This window comes from Etheostoma cragini, chromosome 6, assembly GCF_013103735.1.
Source record: "Etheostoma cragini isolate CJK2018 chromosome 6, CSU_Ecrag_1.0, whole genome shotgun sequence".
NCBI lineage: Eukaryota > Metazoa > Chordata > Actinopteri > Perciformes > Percidae > Etheostoma > Etheostoma cragini.
Window position 1 is genome coordinate 7,395,040 of NC_048412.1, and position 22,088 is coordinate 7,417,127.

General features: G+C 43.0%; 1 protein-coding gene across 2 annotated transcripts in view; it reads left to right on the forward strand.

Moving 5' to 3' along the window:
* The window catches only part of rspo2 (R-spondin 2), a 66,427-nt gene that overhangs the window by 38,377 nt on the left and 5,962 nt on the right, over positions 1-22,088 (forward strand). For both annotated transcript variants that reach the window (XM_034874877.1, XM_034874878.1), the window contains exons 4-5: positions 1,176-1,319; positions 2,928-3,116. In XM_034874877.1, coding sequence (XP_034730768.1) covers positions 1,176-1,319; positions 2,928-3,116 — 333 coding nt within the window. The remainder of the gene's footprint in view (positions 1-1,175; positions 1,320-2,927; positions 3,117-22,088) is intronic.

Sequence of the window (22,088 nt, forward strand, 5' to 3'; positions counted from 1 at the left end):
CGAATTATTTTGACTTATACACTACCGGTCAAAAGTTTGGGGTCACTTACAAATTTCCATACCACTCCATCATAGACAGAATACCAGCTGATCTGTGTGGGTGGCTGATCTTTAATGCAATATCTACAATGCCCATTATCAGCAACCATTCATCCAATATTCTAACGGCTCATTCTGTTTACTAATCTGATAATATTTCAAAACAAAATAACTGAGAAAACATTGAAGAACCCTTTTGCAATCATGTAAGCACATGAAGTAATCTGAAAACTGCTGCCCTGATTAAAAAAACAATGAGACTGATCTGAGCTGGTAATATGTCTGTAATGGAGTGCAATGGAAACTTCTAAGTGACCCCAAACTTTTGACCGGTAGTGTACGTAAGATCAGAGGAACGTATGTTGAGTGGATGAGTTTGGTCAGGATGTTGATTTCAAACCATTTCAATTTACCCCTGAAATTCAATAAAAGTGATTGTATTTAAAGAGCGTTGCATGGCATTCATCCTTTTTTAGTGGTAATTTGGTTAAAAAGAATGCCATATTTCCCATAGACATTTAGACATTTTTAAAAGGGGTCCAATTTGACCCGAGGACAACAGGAGGGTTAAAGGATCCACACAGCAGGTTAGCATTGTGATCATGCGCCATCATAATGAAAACCCGACTAACCCAATATCCCACAGTTATGGAAACAGACACAGATTGGAGCAATGTGGAGTGATAGGATAGCATATTGGGAAACTCTTTAGAGCCCTAATGGGAAGTATTTGGCTGTTGCAGCACACCATTAGTTGAAAACATGTGAGCTTGTGTGTTTGTACTCCAATATTTGGATGTTGGTGCAATTTGTTGAAAGAGGTCAGCGTGACATAATCCCTCACTGTCTCCGCTGGTGTGGTTTCACACTCTTGATTTTTCTCACTCTAAACAAGAACAGGAAGATAAAAAATAAAATATCTGTCAGGAGAAACACGCTCGCTGAAATATACTTGAACCCCGGGGAGAAATGATTCACAGGGCATCAACGGCCTCATTTTTTTTTTTTTTTGCGGGAGAGACAGTATAATACTTTCAAGAACCCCCTTCCCCAAACCCCTTAGCTTTCTATCAACTCCAGATGAGAGAGTTGCTCATACTCTGATGATTCTCTTCTTCCTGTCCTTCTTCCTCCAGGGTGCAGGATAGAGAACTGCGAGTCCTGCTTCAGCAAAGACTTCTGCACCAAGTGCAAGTCTGGCTTTTACCTCCACAAAGGGCGCTGCTTTGAAAAGTGCCCCGAGGGCTTTGCCCCGCTGGAGGAAACCATGGAGTGCGGAGGTACGTGAAACAACATAAACATGTCCAAATAAATGAAACAAAATCAAGAGGCTAAACAACAATGTCTTTTACACCTTTCTTAATGTGTAAACCATGTTTCTTACTTCTCCGTTGGCATGCTAATTTTGGACTGAAAAACAAGCATTTTCTGGTTTCTTTATTTCTTAAATTTTTTATCAGAACAAAAAAATTATAAAATATAAAAATACACCAGGGGCCCTATTTTAACAATCTAAGAGCACAGCTTGAAGCGCATGACACAGGTGTGTTTAGGGCATGTCCAAATCCCCTTTTTATAGTTTGATGGAAGAGAAAAGGGTCTGTGTGCCGGGTGCATGGTTCAAAAGGGTTGAACTTACTGTTTTCATTCATTCATTGGTGTGTTTTGGGCTTAACATGTAATAAACCAATCAGAGTGTCATCTCCCATTCCCTTTAACAGCCAGGCACGTTTGCAGCTTGGCACATTGCTATGATATTGGCCGATTTGCACCCTCATGTTTTTATTATTTTGCATGTGCGTGGGCTTCTGCGCTTCCCTGTATGTGTCTAACGCGCTGTGCACAAGCCTAGGCATATTTCACTAATGCGCTGTTAAAATAACAATAAAACGCTTTGCTATTGTCTTTAGACCAGGTTTTTGTTGGCCAATGGCGCGATCACTTCTCGCTGCCTCAAGATAGCAATACACCAAGAATGCACCTGAACGCACCACCCTGTAAGACCAGCATGCCCATGGGCACACAGATTGGCAAATGTGCATTTGCTATTTGAACGACATGGGCGCTGGATGGGAAATTGACAACTGCGTCAGTCTTAATCTTGCGTCAGGCCCTAAGTGTGTTGAAAAAGTGTTACTAACAATAGATGCAACATTTCCAAAAAGGAGCAGGACGAAGCAAAAGCTTGTAATGTTTCCAACCCTTCATTCAACACTCATTCCTGTACACATTTTATATTACATACTGTATATCATTATTATCCATTGTAAGATAACAAATAAACATTTTAAACCCCTCAACCCATCCCTCTATAATAACCTGTCCCAGTACAGTCAGTGCAATAATCCACAATGGCCTCTCTTCATCCTCAGATCCTTTTAACAAAGTGTTTTTATACAACTTTTTAATGTTTGTCCAATGTTTTAGCACCTGTCCACAAATCAGTCAAATTAACTCCACACATAGTGACGTTTTAAAAGTGAAGTTCTCCTCTCAGATTATAGCCACCCGGCTTTTCCGTTAACTTGAATTTGTATGTATCTAAGAAGTAGATTAATTCCTTCTTTGAACATGATTTGTTCCTTCTTAAATTGGACTTGCACAATGAGCTTATATGTGTATATATAGTATATGTGACTTTAAGAATAATAGATTTGTCTTTTCCAGATATCCAACGTTATTGATGATTTTGATTCTGATGTGTACAACTGTAGGTTGGTTTGACAAGTGTTTCCCAGTTGACCTGGGGCCACACACAAAGAGGTTATAGCACCCCAGTAAAGCTCCTTCACCCTGTATTAAAGCTTAACCCGGCGTCTTTGAGTTGCGGATAAATTGCACTCTGTTGTGGTTTCACTGCACATCCCTGCTTCTGTGTGTCTCTACAGAGGGCTGTGAGGTGGGCCAGTGGAGCGAATGGGGAGCCTGCACCAGGAGAAACAAAACCTGTGGCTATAAGTGGGGTCTGGAGACCCGGACGCGGCACATTGTAAAGAAACCACCCAAGGACACAATACCCTGTCCCACCATCGCTGAGTCCAGGATGTGCAAAATGGCCATGAGGCACTGCAGGAGAGGTAAGGATATTATCCAGCCATATGTTAATGCGTGTAAGGGAGAGATTTTGTCAGCCGGTCCAAACTCCATCCATCTTCCGTTCACTTTAAAGTTTACACTACTCTTGTGAATATTAAAGAAAACAACCAACTTACTCCATTGGAGAACTGTTTCAACCCATCTCAGAGTTCCACCTGTTTCATGTAACCATGTAACCTACCTTCCACTCAGCCTTGGTTTTTTTACCGTCTGTTTTTGAGGTGCACAGTGGCGTTCCTATGCATGAAATATCAGTATTTTTCCATGGCGGCCTTGTTCGAGCCAGCTCTTTTACTGAGGTATATTTTTCCCCCCGTCTCTCCCATCTCCCTTCCTCTCCTCAGTGGAATTCTTCAAAGTACGGACTGCAGGTTTCCTCAATGGCCGTCTCTGTTTCCTCCTGTCAGCCGGAGAGATATTTGCGGTGCACACAGCATGTATGTCAGGCTATTAAATGAGAAGTCAATTCTGGAATTTCTCTCTGTGTGAATACCACTAAGGGAAATATTTTTTTTCAAAAAGTAAACCATCTCTCTCAGACGGTCCAAACACACCATTTGGAGGTGATGGCCTCAGTTAGCAGTGCTTTTAAAATAAATGTCTTTTTCCCTTAATGCACTTTTAGGTCTCTCATAAACTTTGGATTAGGATAGGCCAAGTGTAAATATTTAATTTGCCAAATAAGGAAGCAATTACAGTGGCAGATAACATTCAGGCTGTCCAAAAAAGAAAAACATTGTTTAACAGAAAGAGAAAAATATACAGTACTAACCTTGCAGAGTTATCTCCATTTTTGGCCTTGAGTGTTGGATGGGAGGATCCTTTAGTGAAGTGGCGAAAGAGTAAATAAACTTGAAATAAACCCTGATAGGTTCTCATATTTCAGCACTATCAAGGCAGTTGCTGCTCTCTGGGTAGGAATATGTGATTTCATGGCACATGTAGGTCCTAAAGCCCTGTCTTCGGTCAGGGAATTTCTCCCCAACCCCTACGAGCCTCGGCATGACTTCGCCATGCCTGTCTGACCTTTTCCAAGAAAGTTTTTGACCTTCTTTAATTAAAATGTAGCATTGTTGCGCATGGTTACTGCCATTAATTATCCCAAGCATGAAGTCACTGATGGGAAGTTGTTGTGAAGTCTAAATTGAGTGCATAGCAGAACCATTCTTCTTCAGTCCTTTAGAAACGGACAGCAGGCTCCCCATGTCCATCTTACTTGAAGCTGCTGTTCATTGCAAAGCACTCAGTACAGTTCCTTATCCAACGTCTCTTTGGAAGATCAGTGGCCTCAGCTGTTTGGTTAACCCTTGTGTTGTCTTCCAAAACAATTTTTTTAAATTGTTTTTTCTTTCTATGCTTTTAAAGCGTTTTGTTTTACGTTTTTGTCACTTAAATGCAACACTAGTACCAAATTGGTACCACAAGTTTTAAACCTTTTCTTGGAATTTAAGGTCAACAAACTTAATTTAAATGAAATTATACATAAATATAATATATACATAAAAAAAATGTTGAATTATTTTGCGTAATATCTTATGTCGAAGTTTAGTCAGGATACTGTCTTAAAACCCTTTTTTTTAAATGCTTTAAAATGTAATAAAACACCCATAATTGAAGGAAAGTAATCATTAATATTACCTGAAGAACTTATGAAACCCTATTTCTGTACTAAAAAAACAACATAAACGGGTCAAATTTGTCTTGAGAAAATCACAAGGGTGAAAAGCTGTGTGTAAATGTGTCACCCTGTGTGTATTTTAGGGCTGTCCGGGCTTGTGAAGAGCTGTGGTGGCCAGTTTAATAAAGGTCAGACATAGGCATATGTTGTTAATTCCCCGCCGCTCTACCGCTAGTGAAAAATCCCCACTTGGCAAACGCCAGTGAAATGCAACACTCTTCAGTTCAAATAAACACAACGTAAAAATGTAAGCTGCCGAAAGTCGTGCGGGAAGAGATCCAGCGCCGTCGCATGGGAGCTCAACCGGACTGACATTGTAAAATAATCACTTCCCGTGAGTGATAATAAAGCATAGTCCAATGGGGGGACAGGCCACCCTCTGAAATGCAGGTGATCAGGAAGGGAAGGTTCAGGAAAGGGCTGCAATATGGCTGAGGTCATAATGAAATATGTTGCTATGTGATCTTTAAAAATTAACACAAATATCTCAGACTTTGCCAGCCATGCTGTAGGTCCATAGTACTTCATAAAATGCAATGCAGTGTGGTAGATTGAATCCTTTCAATATAATATAGAAAACTGTAACCCCATTGTACTGTATGCGTTTGATATTCAGAAGGAAACATAAACATAAGAAGTTCTTATGATGATCACTTGAAACTTTAGACGGTCTAAAAATGAACATTTTTATCAGCTCCTCTTGCTGGACACCAGACACCAATGTTTAGGATGAGCACCAGATCATGTAACTGCAACGGATTAAATGAAGACACGAAATAAGAATCAGCATGTAGGTATACACACTATTTATGGCAACTTATCTGATCACCAGGGCTTGCATTTCCACATTTGCACGTATTTAAATTACACTGGACGTCACAGGCCGATCCCTGTCTTTCAGCTTAACCGAGACGCACAAGGACAATGCAAAGGTTCTTCTTCTTTTCCCTTCCTGTCGGCAAAGATTTAATCCCTCTGTCAAACATACACAAGCAGAGAACCTAAAGCCCAGATAATGTCAAGAGGCGAGGCATTCGCAGCGAACATGACGAGTTGTGTAAACCGTGTCTGATGTGTTCCGTACCAGTTGCTGATCAGTGTAAACACTATATCATTCACACTGCTGGGATTCATTTGCTGAGCTCAGCCGGTGTTTGCCAAGACAGCATTTTCCCGACAACTCACTCCGTCCCCAAAATTGTAGGGGAAAGATTGTGTGGAGCACATGAACCGGTAAAATATGTGGCGGCCCAATGTCACAAGCGTTATTTCCATGCAACTGCCAAGCGGATTTTCAGCAAAGGTTTGAAGTTTGGCAAAAAACAATGAAATGAGAGTTGGTACGTTTCCACCAGCTGAGTTGAACATTACTTTTTTGTGTGTGTGTGCTTTTGGCAGTGAGATTAACCAACCGCAGTATTATTTATTTGGAAAAAGCATTTCAATTGCTATTAATCCCATTACTTTTGAAAACATCAAGTGCATTGTTGATAAAAATCTTTGTCAAATTCTACCAGCTGTTTAAAATCGGTGCGTAGCTTTTATAAAATACTTCAATGGAAAATGTGCTCGACAGTCTCTATAAGGCAGTGTTTCTCAAACTTTTTACATCACGTAGCACTTCAGAAAATATTAAGCTCTCTGAGTATCACCATTATAGCCCATATAGTTAGAGTAGCATACCCTACCCTATTCAGCTACGGATAGTCTTTCATTGCCAGACCTTCCTCCACAGCACTGCCAAGGATGGTCTCTTTAGTCGACACAGCATTCTGGGATGGGAGAAAGATGGGCTCTGGTTTTTTGGCATTTCTTTGAACCAAACCCAATCGTCTTGGGTGTCGATATGTGCCAGACAGAGCCATGGTGCCGCTGCGAAATAGCCTCTGGAATGAACTTATTTTGGTGGAACATGTGTACGTTCAAAAGTTGTTTTGGTCGTGCAACAGAAAACTCAGATTGGTCACATAGTCTAGCTAGCTGTCTGGATTTATCCTGCAGAGATCTGAGGAGCAGTTATCATAGTCTTCAGAAATCCACCGCAGTTTAAAATGCAATAATCCGGCCAAAAAGAGGAACTTCCGGCGGCACCGGGGCAATCCCAGAAGTGGAACTTTGTGGATTTAGGCTAAGCCACGGACAGCTCACGCAGGAGGCAGGTTCATTCCTAAAACAATATTTGTTGTTGACGGACACATCAATGCTGTAAATCATGTCCTCTGTCACACTCCTGACTGTTTTGCTGCTAGCAGGCGCTGTGGAGACTTTCGCAGCTTAATTAATGACTAGTGCTTGTCCACTCTAGCTTTGACAGGTCTGTTCAAAATATTGTCCTCCACATCCTCACTTTTATTCCTGTTTGGAGCCCCGATTGCAGTGTTGTAACCACTCATTTGCCATCACAGTATAACTAATTATGGATTTATGCGCACTCCGTCCATAAACGTAGCTACAAAATGTAGCAAGGTGGTATCAAAAACATTTATACAAAGCCTTATTTTAAATAACATTTAACTGATCACATTGTAAGTATTATTATTGGAAATCTTGTAGTATTTCTAAAGTATTGTTTTTAAATGATTTCATTTCATTAAAAAAAACTAAAAACAACAAAAACTAATCTTAAATATTCCATCCGCGTACCACTAGTGGTACTTGTACCACAGTTTGAGAACCAGTGCTATAGGGAATAAGGGAGTCTAATGGTTGGCATGTGAGCCAGGCGTTTGCATAGCACCCTTGAGACGGTTAAACACTCTTCTTTCCGTTGTATCCCTGGAGTGATGCTCTGAACAGACTATAAACCATAAAGAGACTCTATTAATAGCTTCTCCGGCGCTATCACCCTTGACGGACAGGGTTCCCCCCTCGCTGTCTTGTGAGCTGATGGGAGGAGAGGAGAGGGAAGGTGAGCAGAGTGATAGCGCTGAAGCATCCGGCTGTTGCACATTGATGCCTTTATGGCATTCCCTACAGATATTTCCCAGCAACCCCTGTCACCAGATTCACTGGTTTACAAACAGACATGTGTGACAGGTTAGATGGCTTTTTCTCTGCTTCCTTTTTGTTTGGTTTTCTGCTGCCCTTCGTAGCCAATCTATCCATCTGGGTATTTTCCTTTTTTTCCTCTTTTGCCCACCCACTCTACTATAATCTTTGAGCAACAGCTGCTTCTGCCATGTCAGTGACATTAGATCTTGTGTAAACAACTTAAAATGTGAAAGCGCTCCAAACTCACACTCTTAATGTAATCCCTTATTTGGGATTTAAGAAGGACTAAAGTCCAACAAAAACGCACCATTGCAACATGGGCTAATTTGACAAATCGGCTTTCAGATTCTCAGACGGCATGTCACTCGTGCCCGCTACCATACAGACTTTTGTGCAGCTCTGTTTGCTTGACTTGTACGTAAAAGTAGATTTAATCTAAGGCGCATTTGTAGTGCAGGAGGCAGCCAAGCCCAAAGTTAACCCAAACAAGAACAGGAGTTTTACGATATGAAGTTATGGAACAGTAAAAGGTTATAGCTTAGCGAATGTTGGAACTGAAAACAGAAACGTATTTAAGACCTGGCTTTTTCCAGAACAATACAGTTCAATTTACACTCTAAATGCTTCTACGAGCCCATCAAGCCTCACAGTCACCCTGCTGACCCCGTAGAAAGGAAAAGGAAGAATAAGAAAGAAGGAGAACATAATGATTATATTTGGCCATTGGATGATGTACCTGTACTTGGAGAGTTACAGGCCCTTGTGGGGGTATTGATGTCCCCTGTGTGTAACCAGAGACACCATTTCTGCTGCAGGGCTCAGCGAGGCCAAGCCCTCCATCCCATCAGTCATCTGAGTGCTCGGATCCAGCCACCACTAATACTGTCTGTCGTAACGTCTGTGTGCAGTTTGTGTTTGTACTGTTACTGTGATTACAACCTCTTGTAGCCATGATGCCCAGTCCATTCCCTCTGCCATCAATTTGAAACCCTGGATAAACAAGATTTGGTACACAGGATAAACCCACCTAGACTCAGTTTGCCACGTCATCACTCCTCCGCAGTGTGACATCTGAAGACGCCGCAAGGTCTTTGTCTGTATTTAAGGCCGTGGACATGACAGAGAGGCGGGCGGTTGTTTAATTTCCCCCACAAGCAACTACTGCTGCAGGGGACCAAAGTGAACCCAGATTCGCCCCGGATCGACCAGACCAGCAGGATTTGGTTGGCTGGTGGGATTTAAGCCAGGTTCTGTCTTAAGCAAGTGTGGTTCTGCGGTGAATCCACAGTGCTGTGGACCTCCTGGTCCTCCCCGTCTGCGAACCATCTGCTCCAAAGTCTCTGCTCCTGTAAAACGATGCACAGATCAATGGTGATTGCCTCAAATCCGCCCTGGAGGAAGCCCGACCGCCTTGTCTGTAGTGCACACTGCTCCGAGACACCAAGCAGTTCCGGTTTCTGGCAGTCTTTGCGTACGAGCAGGCAGTTAATCCGCGTGCATGCGTACAAGCGTGTGACACACAATTTTGGGTGTTTATACTCACTGAGCCAAGAGGTTTAAGCTCTGACGAAAGATGCCATTCCCTTCTGAGCGTTCGAGTTACGCAGTCGGTGTGATCACATCTGAGTCTGGCCTGTGTTTGGCTTGGAAACCCCGACATCCAAACACATTTCTGGATGTGTTTTTGTCAGATGTAAGCTTTTACCATCGGGCCAGCTTTTCTCTGAAACAGATGCACGCTTTCAACTTAAAGCTAATTGATGGAGCGTGTTGTTCTCAGTCTCAGCGCTCACGGTGCAGTTTGTCCAAGCCAAACAACAAATCAAGGCCCGCTCCAGTCACCACTCTCAAGTGGATCCAAAGCACTTGAAAACAGAGGTTTGCACTTCTGCTCCTTCATATACTTATCTCATTATTCTAATTAATGTTCCCCTGGTGTGCTCCACGGGAAGTCAGGACAGTTGGAAGGGAGAGGTGGTGCACAGATGACAAGTTCCACTCTCATTTCTGCCACTGTGGAATGACGGGCGGTGATTAACGGCGATCTCTGGCCCGGGTAATATCATGAACAATCCAGATCAGTTCGTCCCTCCAGCGGGAGCAGAGCTAAAAGCATTTTCCCAGGACAGAAGGAGAGCACTAATTGGCAGCCGACCTGTCACAGTGATTATGTGTGCCTCACACCACATACTGTTGTGAGTGGGGGAGCCACAGCTTAATCTTCATTTAATAAGGCAGCTCCATAGGGGCTGACACAGTAGCTGGTGAGAGGGCCTCAGAAGGACCCTGCCTCCTTTGGACAGCATGGATGGCCTGGCTCCGGACGCAGGGCCTGGATTGGCATCTGACTGTGACAACCCCCCCCCCCCTTCCTCCCTACCACTACCAACTCATTCAACACCTCCCCTCCGCACCAGCTTGGATCATTCAGTAATTTAATTAAATGCTGCAAATATATCTGCTTGTAAAGATGAAAAAAATAAAATCAAACAGAAACATAATGATGATTTCCTCATGCTGTACACATGACTGTGAAACTGTAAAGATGACAGAGAGTTTTTTCGAAGCTTTGCACTGTGCTGGAGTGAGTAAGAGTAAGGATGAAGAGGAATGGCACATCAACCTGTCATTGACTTGGCCATGTCCCCAGCTTCCTAATCCTAATGGCGGTTAGGTCCACCGCTGCGGTCACAGTCACAAATTAACACAAATTCTCTTTCAGCTGTCACATACAGTATTTGCTAATCTCTGCCATAGAGTATTCTCCTCCAGTATCTATGCTTATATCTCCTCCTAACCAGAAGTAAATTGGTCATCTGGGCTCATGCCTGGACAGGCAATCAACACTTTCTGTATGCTGATGTTCTCAACCCAAACTTTCTGGTTTACTTTTCTGCCTCTCGTGGAGTTTAGCGGCGTAAAATCTTCTGTCGGAGGAGAAAGTCATTACCAGCAGTCTCTGAGACTTCTTTGCCCTGGGTACATTCCTTATTCTGGGGTGGGGAGAAAAAGGAGGATGGGGAGGAAGGGGGGTCTCTGATTAACTTCCCACTAAGTGCCCGTGCTCTCTGACCAAAATAAATATGGCTGCTGTCATTTTGTCAGCAACTGTCTTCAGAGAGCAATATTTGAAACACCCCATGATCCTGCCGGCTTTTATATGGAGAATCCATCGTCATACCACAGGCATGAGCCATAAACATGTGGAGGCCTTTCAAAGACCAAGGGGTGGAGGGATGGAAGGAGGGAGGTGGAAGAGGAGGGGTCAGCAGCGCTCACTGGGGCTCCATACTCCACATTATTGTCATCTGGTCTATTCCAAGCAGGAAGAAAGAGGAGGGGTGTTAGTGAAGGGTATTTTTTTTCACACTCTTTGGCCCAGTTGAGTTGTGGTTTTGCTGAACTGCCTTTTGTAGACTCATGTACACACATTAGATACAGCAGTCCTCTCATTTGTTTAACTCGCTTTATATTGAAGTGTGCATTGGTCGCAATGTTATTCCAATAAATCGCAGCGAGCGGATGTAGGTATCTTTCAAGGATACACTTTGATGTTAAGTAGATGTCTGTTCGGCAGCCAAAACATGGTCAGAAGTTCACTCTCAGCAGTGACTACAAGCTGCATAGTTTTATGAAATCATGACCCGTGTGGATTATTTCTAAGCTTGACATCCTGCTTGCACATATTGTTTCGGCGTGACTTTGTCAAAGAGGAGAAACGCTGCGTTGGTTGTGAGGCTTCCGTTGCCGTTCTTCTGGCAGAGGAAATGAGGCATATGGGCCGACATCAACACCTCCATCAAAAACAGACGTACACAAACAAACAAAGTGGCAGCAAACTGGAGGGGGGGGAGAAGAAGGAGTAGGAGGAGGAGGAGGAGAAGGGGAAAATGCTGGATAGTAGTGGAATGTTTTCATGTTCTCATGCCCCACAAACGGGAGCTATTTCCCCCCGCTGAGCAGTATATGGGCTCTTATTGCCCATAACACGGTCGGGACCGTAAAGCGCGCCTTCACTGAACATTCCCTTGATGGGCAGATTGTGCTGTTACACCCTGTGATTTTTTTTTATTACAGCAGACAAGACACGGTCTGTGTCTTCACAGGGATGGATGGCAACAGCTTGTGACGAGATCTTTGAAGTAGGGTTGGATTCATACATGGACCTCTTGGTTTTTTGTCTTTTTATGAAATATCTGGTGACTACCAGCCAGAACGGTCCACTTGTGATATGATGGAGCTTTTCCTCCTGACCGCAGTCTGTGATTATTTTCTTCATTTTATATCAGAAGGCGGGCCAGAGAAATTGATACAGTAAGGTGTTAAAGGATTTTACAGAGCAACTTCAGGGTTGGCAACCTGTAAAACCTATATTGAAACCTTCTTACCCTGCTTTAAAACATTTAATTTGTACAGATTTGGAGTGTGATGTGATGATCCAAATGTAGTTTCAGAGGCCTTTCTATCATGATAGGCATACCACTTACAGGAAACTGGGAAAATTCTACTTTATTGGAAGTGTTTGGAATGGTGAAATGCAAGCATAAAAAACAAACAAAATATCCGCTTTCTGCTTCAGTCCCGCCAAAATACATCAAGCGCCTGTAGTGGTCCGAGCCTCTGCTGGAGTACGCGCCTGTGTCAAGGTTTCTCACCCCATATAGACGTCATAGCGTGGGATCTGTCTGATGGTGCTGCATCCCTGCACCTCCTCTTTCTGTCTGCCAGACCTCCAGTCCGACGCTGCTGCCAGCTCTCCTGTGGGCCGCAAACACTTTCATCTCCACATCTCCACCACACCAGGCAGATGAGGACGCATACACACACGCACGCACTTACAAACACACATTCACATAGCCGTGAGTGCAAGACACGTGTAATAGACACCGCCAAACAATAAAGAAACAGACCTCACAGGCAGAACAAGTCTTTTTCAGTCTCTTTCTCATCCCTGTTTCCATTCTCTTTTCCTGTCTCGCACTCGAATGACACCCTCTCGCTCATGTATCACATATCACAACGCGGAGCCGTCTGAGGGACAATGTGCATGCCACAGAGGAGGATGTGTTCGCGTGGCGCACAATCTTGCGAGGCAGCGCTGTGTGCACTTGAGTCCTCCCTCTCCAGTGGTCTGGCTGGAGGAGAAAAGAAGGAAGCCGAACGGGGGAGCCAGAAAACATCTGGTGCACAGTTGCACTGGCTCAGCCACTACTACTCCTGCTCTTTCCACCCTCAGTCCCTCTCTTTCTCCAACTCTGCTGGGCGTCTTTATAGAGATATCACAGCTTTTAATTACAGAAAGAGAGCCTGTGGCTACTGACCCACTTGTGTCCATGAGCGTGGACCCAGAGCCCAGACATGCAGACACAACAAAGCAGCAAGTAAAGACCTGCCAGACCTGTGTGTCTGGGTGTGCTCTCTGTGTGTCTGGGTGTTTTTCTATGTGTGTGTGTATGAATTAACAGTGACAAATACAGGGGGGGATTGCAGACTAATCACAGTGCCATTATAGTGGTAAGTAGAGGCCAAAGCCAATTTCCCAAGGTTGAGGAGCACTACACCCCCATTAAAACAAAAAAAGCTGAACACTAGGGTGATGTCACAGGTTAGCGATTTCAGCTTAACGGAGGAAATACTAGCACAAGTTAGTGACACATGCCTGTCTGCCGTGATAACCTGCTTATCTGTGAGTTGAAAGACAAGTCACTGGTCTGGAGACAGTAACTAGGAGCAGCCTGCTCAGAGCAGGGTATTTACACACGTCTAACCAATCTGCATTAAAGGTCCCAGATTGTAAAAAGTAAGATTTCTATTTTTTTTATTTTGTTGCAAAGCAGGTCGAGGTGCTATATAAATACTGTGAAAGTGGACATACAATCCACAGCCTGTATTCAGATATGGTTCCTTTAAACAAGCCATCAGGATTGTGATATCACAACTATACATATATATGTATATATATATACATGTACAAAGTTCTGCAACAGTGACGTTACAGTCTTTTCCCTGGCTGCAATGAACGCAAATACGGAAAACCTGACCAATCAGAGCAATCTGGGTTTTTTCAGGAGTGAAGCTTAATTAAAGAGACAGGCACTAAAATGGAGCGTTTCAGACAGAATGTATGAGAAAACTAATGTGTTTCTTTTTACATTAAAAGTATATAATAAAGATTCCACTTCCAGTGGAAAAGAGGGGTAAAGTTACAGATCAAAACAATATTTTTAAATATGCTCTGTGCTCCACGTCCCAGACATCATGTAAGTCAAAGACGAGGGGAATTTGTTCTCTGAAATATGCTGCTATGTGTGTGATATAACTGTCATTTTAGACATACGTACTATGTGCAAGGATGATTTTGCAAAGTATTTGTTCAGTTTTGGTTGTTGAAGCCAAATGTAGTATTTCAATTACATTTTAAAATGTCAAAAAGGGAAATATGTCATTTTGGGAATTTATATATGATAGGTTAAAACAAAGATATGTTCCCTATAATAGAATCAATGATAAGATTCCTGTGTTCGCACAACATTATACAGTTATGAACTATAAAATAACTATGCGTCTGATTCTTAACATTTCTAGGATAGGTGACAACCTCTCTAATTTAAGATATTCCTACTGACATATGGCAAGTACTTTTCCCATGTCTGTTTTTTGAGTGATCTGCTATGCGAGAAATACCTATGATATTGCCTTTTCAGTGAATTTAACATGATGGCTCTCAGAGGACAATCTCCAGACATGATTGAGTGGTCGGTGTCATGCAACTCAACCCATTCCCAGGTACCATATCCAATCCCTTCAAACATAAATGCTCCTTCCCGCTGGGTGGCAAGGTTCAGGACCATGATCCCGACAGGCCTTGAGACATTTCTTTCGGATTAGTGGGAGCTTAAGCATCCCTTTGATTTGATTCCTTTCTCCCTCCCCGAGCTGCATCTCTGACAGATGCTTCTGCCTTCTGGAGTACACAAACCTTACCCCGGCGATGTGAGACCCTGAAATGACCGTTGAAATTGCACTGTAATCATACACAGCTAAAAACAACAAGAAAATGTCTGCCATATGCCTCAAAGCCCTCTGTTTGTGTTTTAGTGAGTTGAAGGGGGATTATTGACAAGACTGGGAGGGTGCTGCCTGGGTAGAGGGGACTGAGCGGCCGTGACTCTTATTGCCCGTGTCTGTGATCAGATCTGTCAGAGCCACTCAGCTGTCCGTCTGCCTGGTGTTTGACAAGTGTTTGATGCAGGACAGGCCTTAGAGAGGATCAAGCCCTTCCTGGATTGGCTTTACCTCTCTCCCAATGCAACAGGAGCTCTGCGAGCACATCAAACACACCCGTCCCCCTTTCTTCCGCTGTGATCTATAGAACTATTTTTATCAAAAACTATGTGCAGTCTGTTGGATCATCAGAGGAGACTGCGCAACAGCGCCTTCCGAGAGTTAGTTGAACAATCAAAGAAAACAAAACACGGCCGGCCAGACTTGATTCCCTCATCACTGGACATTGCACAGGGATTGCGATATGATCCTGATGGCCCCTGTCTCTGTTTTAGTGTCTAAGCCTGTCTGACTTAGCTTGGCTCCCTGCTTGTTAGGGTCTGGTCCTCTTTTGGGACAGTTGTGCTCCACGTCCAAACATGTGAGAGATTTCCTCCCGAGTTTCCTAGTAGAGAGTAGAATGGATAAAAAGACTTGTGCAGAAATGAGATATAAAGAGGGAATCATGCTGGACAATTTCCTCCTATATCCTCCTGTGTTCCCTTACAGACCCACGGAGACCAGGAGGATGCAGACCAGGTAGAAATAGAGAACGGAGAGTGTGTGTGTGAGCACACGTGCATGAACACACATTGTTGTACGCGTGCGAGGCGGAGAGGGCAACTGGGTGGATCACACACACGGTAGCCTTGTTTTCTCTCAATGTACCCATAACACCCTGCACTTGCTTAGTTATTGTTGCTACGTCAAGCTTTCTGCTCTCACACGGCACAGGCTCATTGCTGTTGGGTGAAAAACCTGTATGTCCAAATCGGTTGTTTTTCAGAGCTACAGCTATTTACTTCAGATGAAGTCAGACAAAATCGCCTGGGCACTGTTTCAACATTTGTAAACCCCACAGGCAGACGTATAGGGGGACCAATAGCAATGATTTATGTAAAAAAATTGGTTACAAGTGTGGGATGATAGCCGCCATTCTCCTCCCTTTGTGCTATCTCCGCTATCTATTTTGCTTGAAGAAATACAGAGGTTCTTTTGCGGGATTGTTAGCTGTGTGTCTGCGTGAAATATTTTACCCCAGTTTTTCTCGAACTTTTTTCAATATTGTACCCCCTTTGAATGACTTTTTTAAAGTCAAGTAGCTCCTGACTTACACAAAACATTTTTGGTAGAAAAAAAAAAATCTATTTTAAGAGGTACAATACAGTGCCGCAGTGACAGATTCACATTTAAATGCTACTATTCAAATGATTACAGTAGAATCCATTGCTTACTTCATTCATTATGTTGTATTGTTATTTTTTGGAATTATGCGTGACATATTTTTTTAATTAGCATTAGCATTTTGGCAAATTAACTAGCAGTTAAAGATGCTCTAGGCGAAGTTGGGTGACGGCACTTCTTGTTGACATTCTAAGGTATTTTTAAACAAAACAGAGGCTAGCTCGCCCCTCCCTCCTCCTCCTCACCCCCCCCCCCCTCTGCAGTTCTCCAGCGCACTAACCCCCCCAAAAACAAAAAATGCCTAAAAAACGCGTGACATCACTTACTAAAAAGATTCTATAGCCTATTTGTCTTTCATCATGCAAAAACTTTTTCATTTTTGTTTTAATAACATTGTTTTTAACTGTTTAACTAACTAAAAGGTTAATCATTGCCATCCCTAGTCAGAACCTCACCAGTTGATGATCCATGTAACAGACACAGAAGTAATTGTTCCTACACTGCCGTGTAGAGGTAGACCTAGTATTATATAGCCATTAGGAAAAGTGACAGATCGGACGTTTATTGCATTCTTTTTGGCAGCTGAGTTTATATACTTCAAATGTTCAAACAGCATGTTTTAATTTTTACATTAAAACCTTTTAGGATCAGGACTGCGTGATGTTTGCCAAATGTACCGCTCTCTGGTAATGAGTTTGGCCTCGGGTTCCTCATCCAATAAAAAGCAGGACAGAGCTGCTAACATTACCCTAAACTGTGATAGAATCCAGGACCAGGCTTCCACACAGTGGGGGAACACTACTGTAACACTGGAACACTCTGGAACCACACAAACTAACGTAGTTAGGTAATGCTTTTTGGCCCTGGAAGCAATGCTTGGTTACTAAGCAATATGCTAGTTAGCTGGTTGTGTAGTTGGTTGCAGCTTACATTGGAGCAGACCAACAATACCTAATCTATTCTTTATATTTGTGTTGTTTTGTGTGTTTCTGGCTTTAAAAAGGCTAAAAAGACACCCCTCTCCAAACTCTCCAAAATGCTCTTACTGCAGTCCCAAGCACAAGCTTGATAGGCATGCCATTGTAGGTACATTCCATTTTTCTTAAATTGCATCCCTATTTCCTTTACATGGAAATTTCCTTTACAAAGTCCACCCTAGCGTGGACTTTAAGCATGTACTACTTGCCAGTAGTAGACAGATTGTTTGTTGAAACCCTCATTCATCCTTTCCTCCTCCACCTTAGCCTCCACCTTAGCCCCCATAGGGCAACAGAAAGTCCCTTACTCTTAGCACACCTTATTGCGTGCCTCCTCGTGGCTGTGTTCACGACCATTTTATTCCTCTCCATAAAATGAGTTGGGGTTCTATAATGCAGAGGGATTGTTGGTGAAGACCTAGAGGTTCATGGGAGGGGGCAGAGACAGGTAAATCCCCAAGCCAGGCCCTCCATTGGGGGTTGACCCCCCACCCTCTCTCCGTTACCCGAGGCCCAGGCATTGTACTAAAACTGATCCTAGAAATGCAGATTCACCTCCTCGGATAGATAATAAGTGTTCCAAATATGTGTTTAAAAGCGGGATGGGCTTTTCCTCGGACGTCCTCTGGAGTGAGTGAGTGAGTTTCATTGGAGGATGCCAAGCCTGATCTGTTGTAAAAAAAAAAAAAAATGAAAAGGTAGTGTGTAAAAGTACACTAACTTGATCTGCCAAGTACAGCTTTTATTAGCTTCTACTTCTTAATGGCTCTGCAAAGATAATGAACAGTACTGAGATGCAGCCGCAGTGCAAAGACAGAAATGTAGATTACGGTTATATCAGAGTAGCTTGAGAGCAGCTGGTTATCAAAAGTTAAGTGAACAAATGCATCCATGAGGGATTTTGTGTCTACTGTATGATTGATTTCATCAGCTCAACGTAATACACTTTTCGAAAAAGAAGATTGGTGACTATCATAACCCTGTGAGACACATCCTGCTTTATATCAAAGCATGTGGGACTTATAAAATGGATCAAAGCCTTGAGAGGTATCATCTTTATTCACAGTGGAAGACATGGAAATCGAAGTGGGGTGCCATTTTCTAACAGAGTCCACATCTGTAGCAGCTCCGCTGCTAGAATTATGGATTTGCTACTGTGTATCCCGGCAGGTTTCCGGATCTTTGGATCTGCGGTAGCATTTTTGAAACCACTCCCTTAAATGGTGCAGCTATCTTCAGCTCAGCCCGCCTCGCCCCCACGCTCACAACAAATACAAAAACAAACAGACCCACACCAGCGCAGGGCCTCCCTTTGATAAGTGCTGAGCTTTATATTTTTCTCATCAGAAATGAAACACAACATTAAGCCATTCATTAAAGTCAACTGAAGCTAATCATCCCTCATTTACCCACGTGCCCGGGGGCAGGAGAGCCCCATATACTTAGGCCCAGATGTGTCGATGAGTCAGTGGGGAGATAGCAGACCGCAGAGGGGGCCTGCTCACTTCACTCCGAGGCCTGCGGTTTTTCGAGGAGCATCAGACTCAGCGGGCCGGTTGTGATGCCTGGTCGCTGCCTGGCTGCTGACGTTAGCCACATGACACCATCGGCTGTGTAAAGCCACTGCAGTACGGCAAGGTTCCATTTAGAGGTGGAAAAAGTCCATAATGATCAGTTATATGCCTTTGTTTAAAAAATAACTGAATAATGAAGAGAGAGCATCAAACCTCAATGGCTGGCACATTTTCAGACATTTTCAGACTTTTGTAGTGGCAGCAGGCTTCTACTGACGACACTTTGACGTTTTCAACACTACGTAACACTAACTCATTAACTTTAGTTTTGCAGTTATTTTTTGAATTTATGGTCAATAACCGAACTTACAGGAAATTATACTTAATGTTTGAGTTAGAAAAGCAGAAATTAGGAATTATTTAGACTAAAATTAAAGGAATGGATGTTGATGGATAATCACAGACCGGAATACGTCTTTTACTCAGTACTATTTCAAAACCACTTCAATTGTTTTTTCAAATGCTATGAAATTGAATGAGACACCCCAAAATGAATGAAAGTAGAGATCTGTACTTGCCAAAGAGCGTTGTGTGGAATCAATCATGTTATTTTGGGTAATTCCAATTGGGTAGTTAAAAAGAACATTGATTTAGGAAAAGGGGTCAATTTGACCCGAGGACAACATGAGGGTTAAAGCTCGACGACAAGTCGTTACGTTGTGGCAGATTCAAGCGGAAGTGGGAAAAAAACTTAAAAATTGGCAGGATGTCACAGCCCAGAAAGAAACCATATAACGTCATGTGATTTAACTACTCAGAACTAATTTCTTCTTTGCTGTGTCTGTACCCTCACCAGACATTTAGGAATAATGGCTGAACCGCTTTACCACTGTGAACATCTGCTTCGTTGCAGTTTAGGAGAGACATGCTTATATTTTGATGTGGAGTTCATAGGAAACACTTTCTGTTTTTATGGTGGATCCCAAGCTGTAAGGGTTAGGGTGAAATTAATTTGGGCAAAAAGGGTGCAACAACGATGGCCATTTTTAAATGTAGGCTCAAAAGCCACGGTGTATTTTTTTCCATGCAAACAACTTTTTTTTACTTTTTCCAGTCAAGAATGTTCCTGCTGCACTAGCCATGTATTGCAGTAGTTAAACTGGTGGCAGTACCAAAGTCAGTGCACTTTTTAAGGTGTTTAAAAAGTGATACACTCAAACTAGAGATCAAAAACTCAACATTGATAGCCGTACTTAACACGGTCAACCATCTCTTTCCCAAATAATAACCAAAAAAGTAACTCGCACACACACAATCTCACCTGATTATCCTCCGCACAGCAAGTCTCTTTTTCTTTTCTCTCACTTTCTTCTCCGTGTAGCGTGCACGGCGTCCGTGCTATTCTCTGACATGAAGACGTCTTGTAGGAGTAGAACGTACCAATATTTGTGTTAAAATGTAAGGAATAAAAGTAAGAAGTTGCCACAAAACAATAGTAAAATAAAGTAAAAATACCAGAAAAATTGACTTGAGTACAGTACATATACTTTGTTACTTCCCATCTCTGCTCACCTCCAGGTAATTCCAAAGTTGTGCATCGGTAGCTTTTGCTGCTTTCACGTTATAATTTCTAATTTAATTTATGCAACCATTTATACTTTTTATTGATCCCATATGGGGAAATTACAATTTACACTCTGTTGTTATTGCACACTACACACAGGCCTGAAATACACACACATGCTCAGGTCCTTTACATGTACTAATGGAGAGATGTCAGAGTGAGTGGGGTGCAACTGCTGAACAGGCACCCTGAGTGGTTGCGGGGTGTTGGGTGCCTTGCTCAAGAGCACCTTGGCCTGGTTTGACTGCAAAGTTAGCACTAGGGCTGACCCTCTTGGAATAATGCATGGACAATTCCAAATTCCTATTCTGCCAAAGCTGCGTGAATGCAGCGTTTGCCCACATGGGTTCCGCCTGCATTCTTCACTGCGGCTCAGTTTAGAGTAGCAGGGTGTGTTAGCCCCGCAGCTTCACTGTGTGCACGGCACATCTGGAGCGCTACATTGCAGTCACAGTTGCTAAGGTAGTTATATACACCTCAGAAGATGTGATGCATGAAGGCTTCCGAGTTGTTTAAAGGCACTGAGCTGGGCTGAGAAATGTTAAAATAATGTCATTTTTTAATGGGTAACAAGAAACTGATTACATTTTTTCAAATCACTTAAATTTAATAAGTTTGCAGCACAGATATTTTAATGCAAACTCTATATATTGACTTTAATATTTTAAAGATGACAGTGCCATGTTGACATGTCTGCATCCAAGTGCGTCTCAGAAACCAGAGAAATCATGCCCCAAGTTTCCAACTTGGAAATCTGACCTAAGGGATTATGCCATTTAATTTTTCCAAGTACAGTAGGAAGAAGTAATTCCCAACTTTCCAACAGTGCTGAAACACTGCATGAGTGTTTAAGGAAAGGTGTACTGGAGGAAACAGCTTTGGAAAGCCAATTCCGACTCTTTGAACTGTTTAGAAGTTGGCCTTAGTTAACATCTGTCATCGAGGGTTTCTACTTGATAACGTACCTTTGAGCGCTCGAGCCAGAGGTGGTAACCCAAACAGCACAAAGGAAACAGTCCCCGTATTGTGAAACGCAGCTGAGCGTGACTTTGAACTCTGAGTAGACTGATTCATGGAGAAGAACTTTAATGTCACATGTAACATCATCTGTTCTGTACCCTTACTGGGCAGGTTGGAGCTGCTTCTTGCTGGTGTGATCGGCCTTCTCCAGAGGGGGGAAAGAGCACGCTGTCTGCACTGACCATCAGGCGTATTAATCACCGTCTCAGTCATGCATGTGTTGCCGGGACTTCTCCGCTTAGAGACGTTAATCTCCGAGTCGGGTTTTCACTTTAATTTATTGTCAGTGAAACGAAGCATCAAAGGGCCCGAGCGGTTTAGCTGACCGTCTTTTTTAATCTCCGCGCAGATCCTCCGTCGGGTCATAGATGAGAAAATAATGACCGACCTAATCCCAACATTAGCTTTTAAAATCGGAATCCATATGTTTTACATCATTCTCGCCTCGCAGCGTGGTGATAGGAAGCAGAGCACGGGGGAAAGGGGAACGACAGAATGAAAAAGTGAATAAAAGAGTGTGATCCAGGGTAACCTTGTTAGGGCTAAGTGACGCTGTGCAGAGAGCCTCTTGTCAGTCGTTTGGCTAGATGAGCTTCTTGTAAATGATTGTCCTCTCTGTCAAAAGGCTCATTTCCTTTTTCCTACATCTGACGTCTGGGGCTCTGACGCAGTATTTCCCAGCAGTTTTCCTCCCAAATATT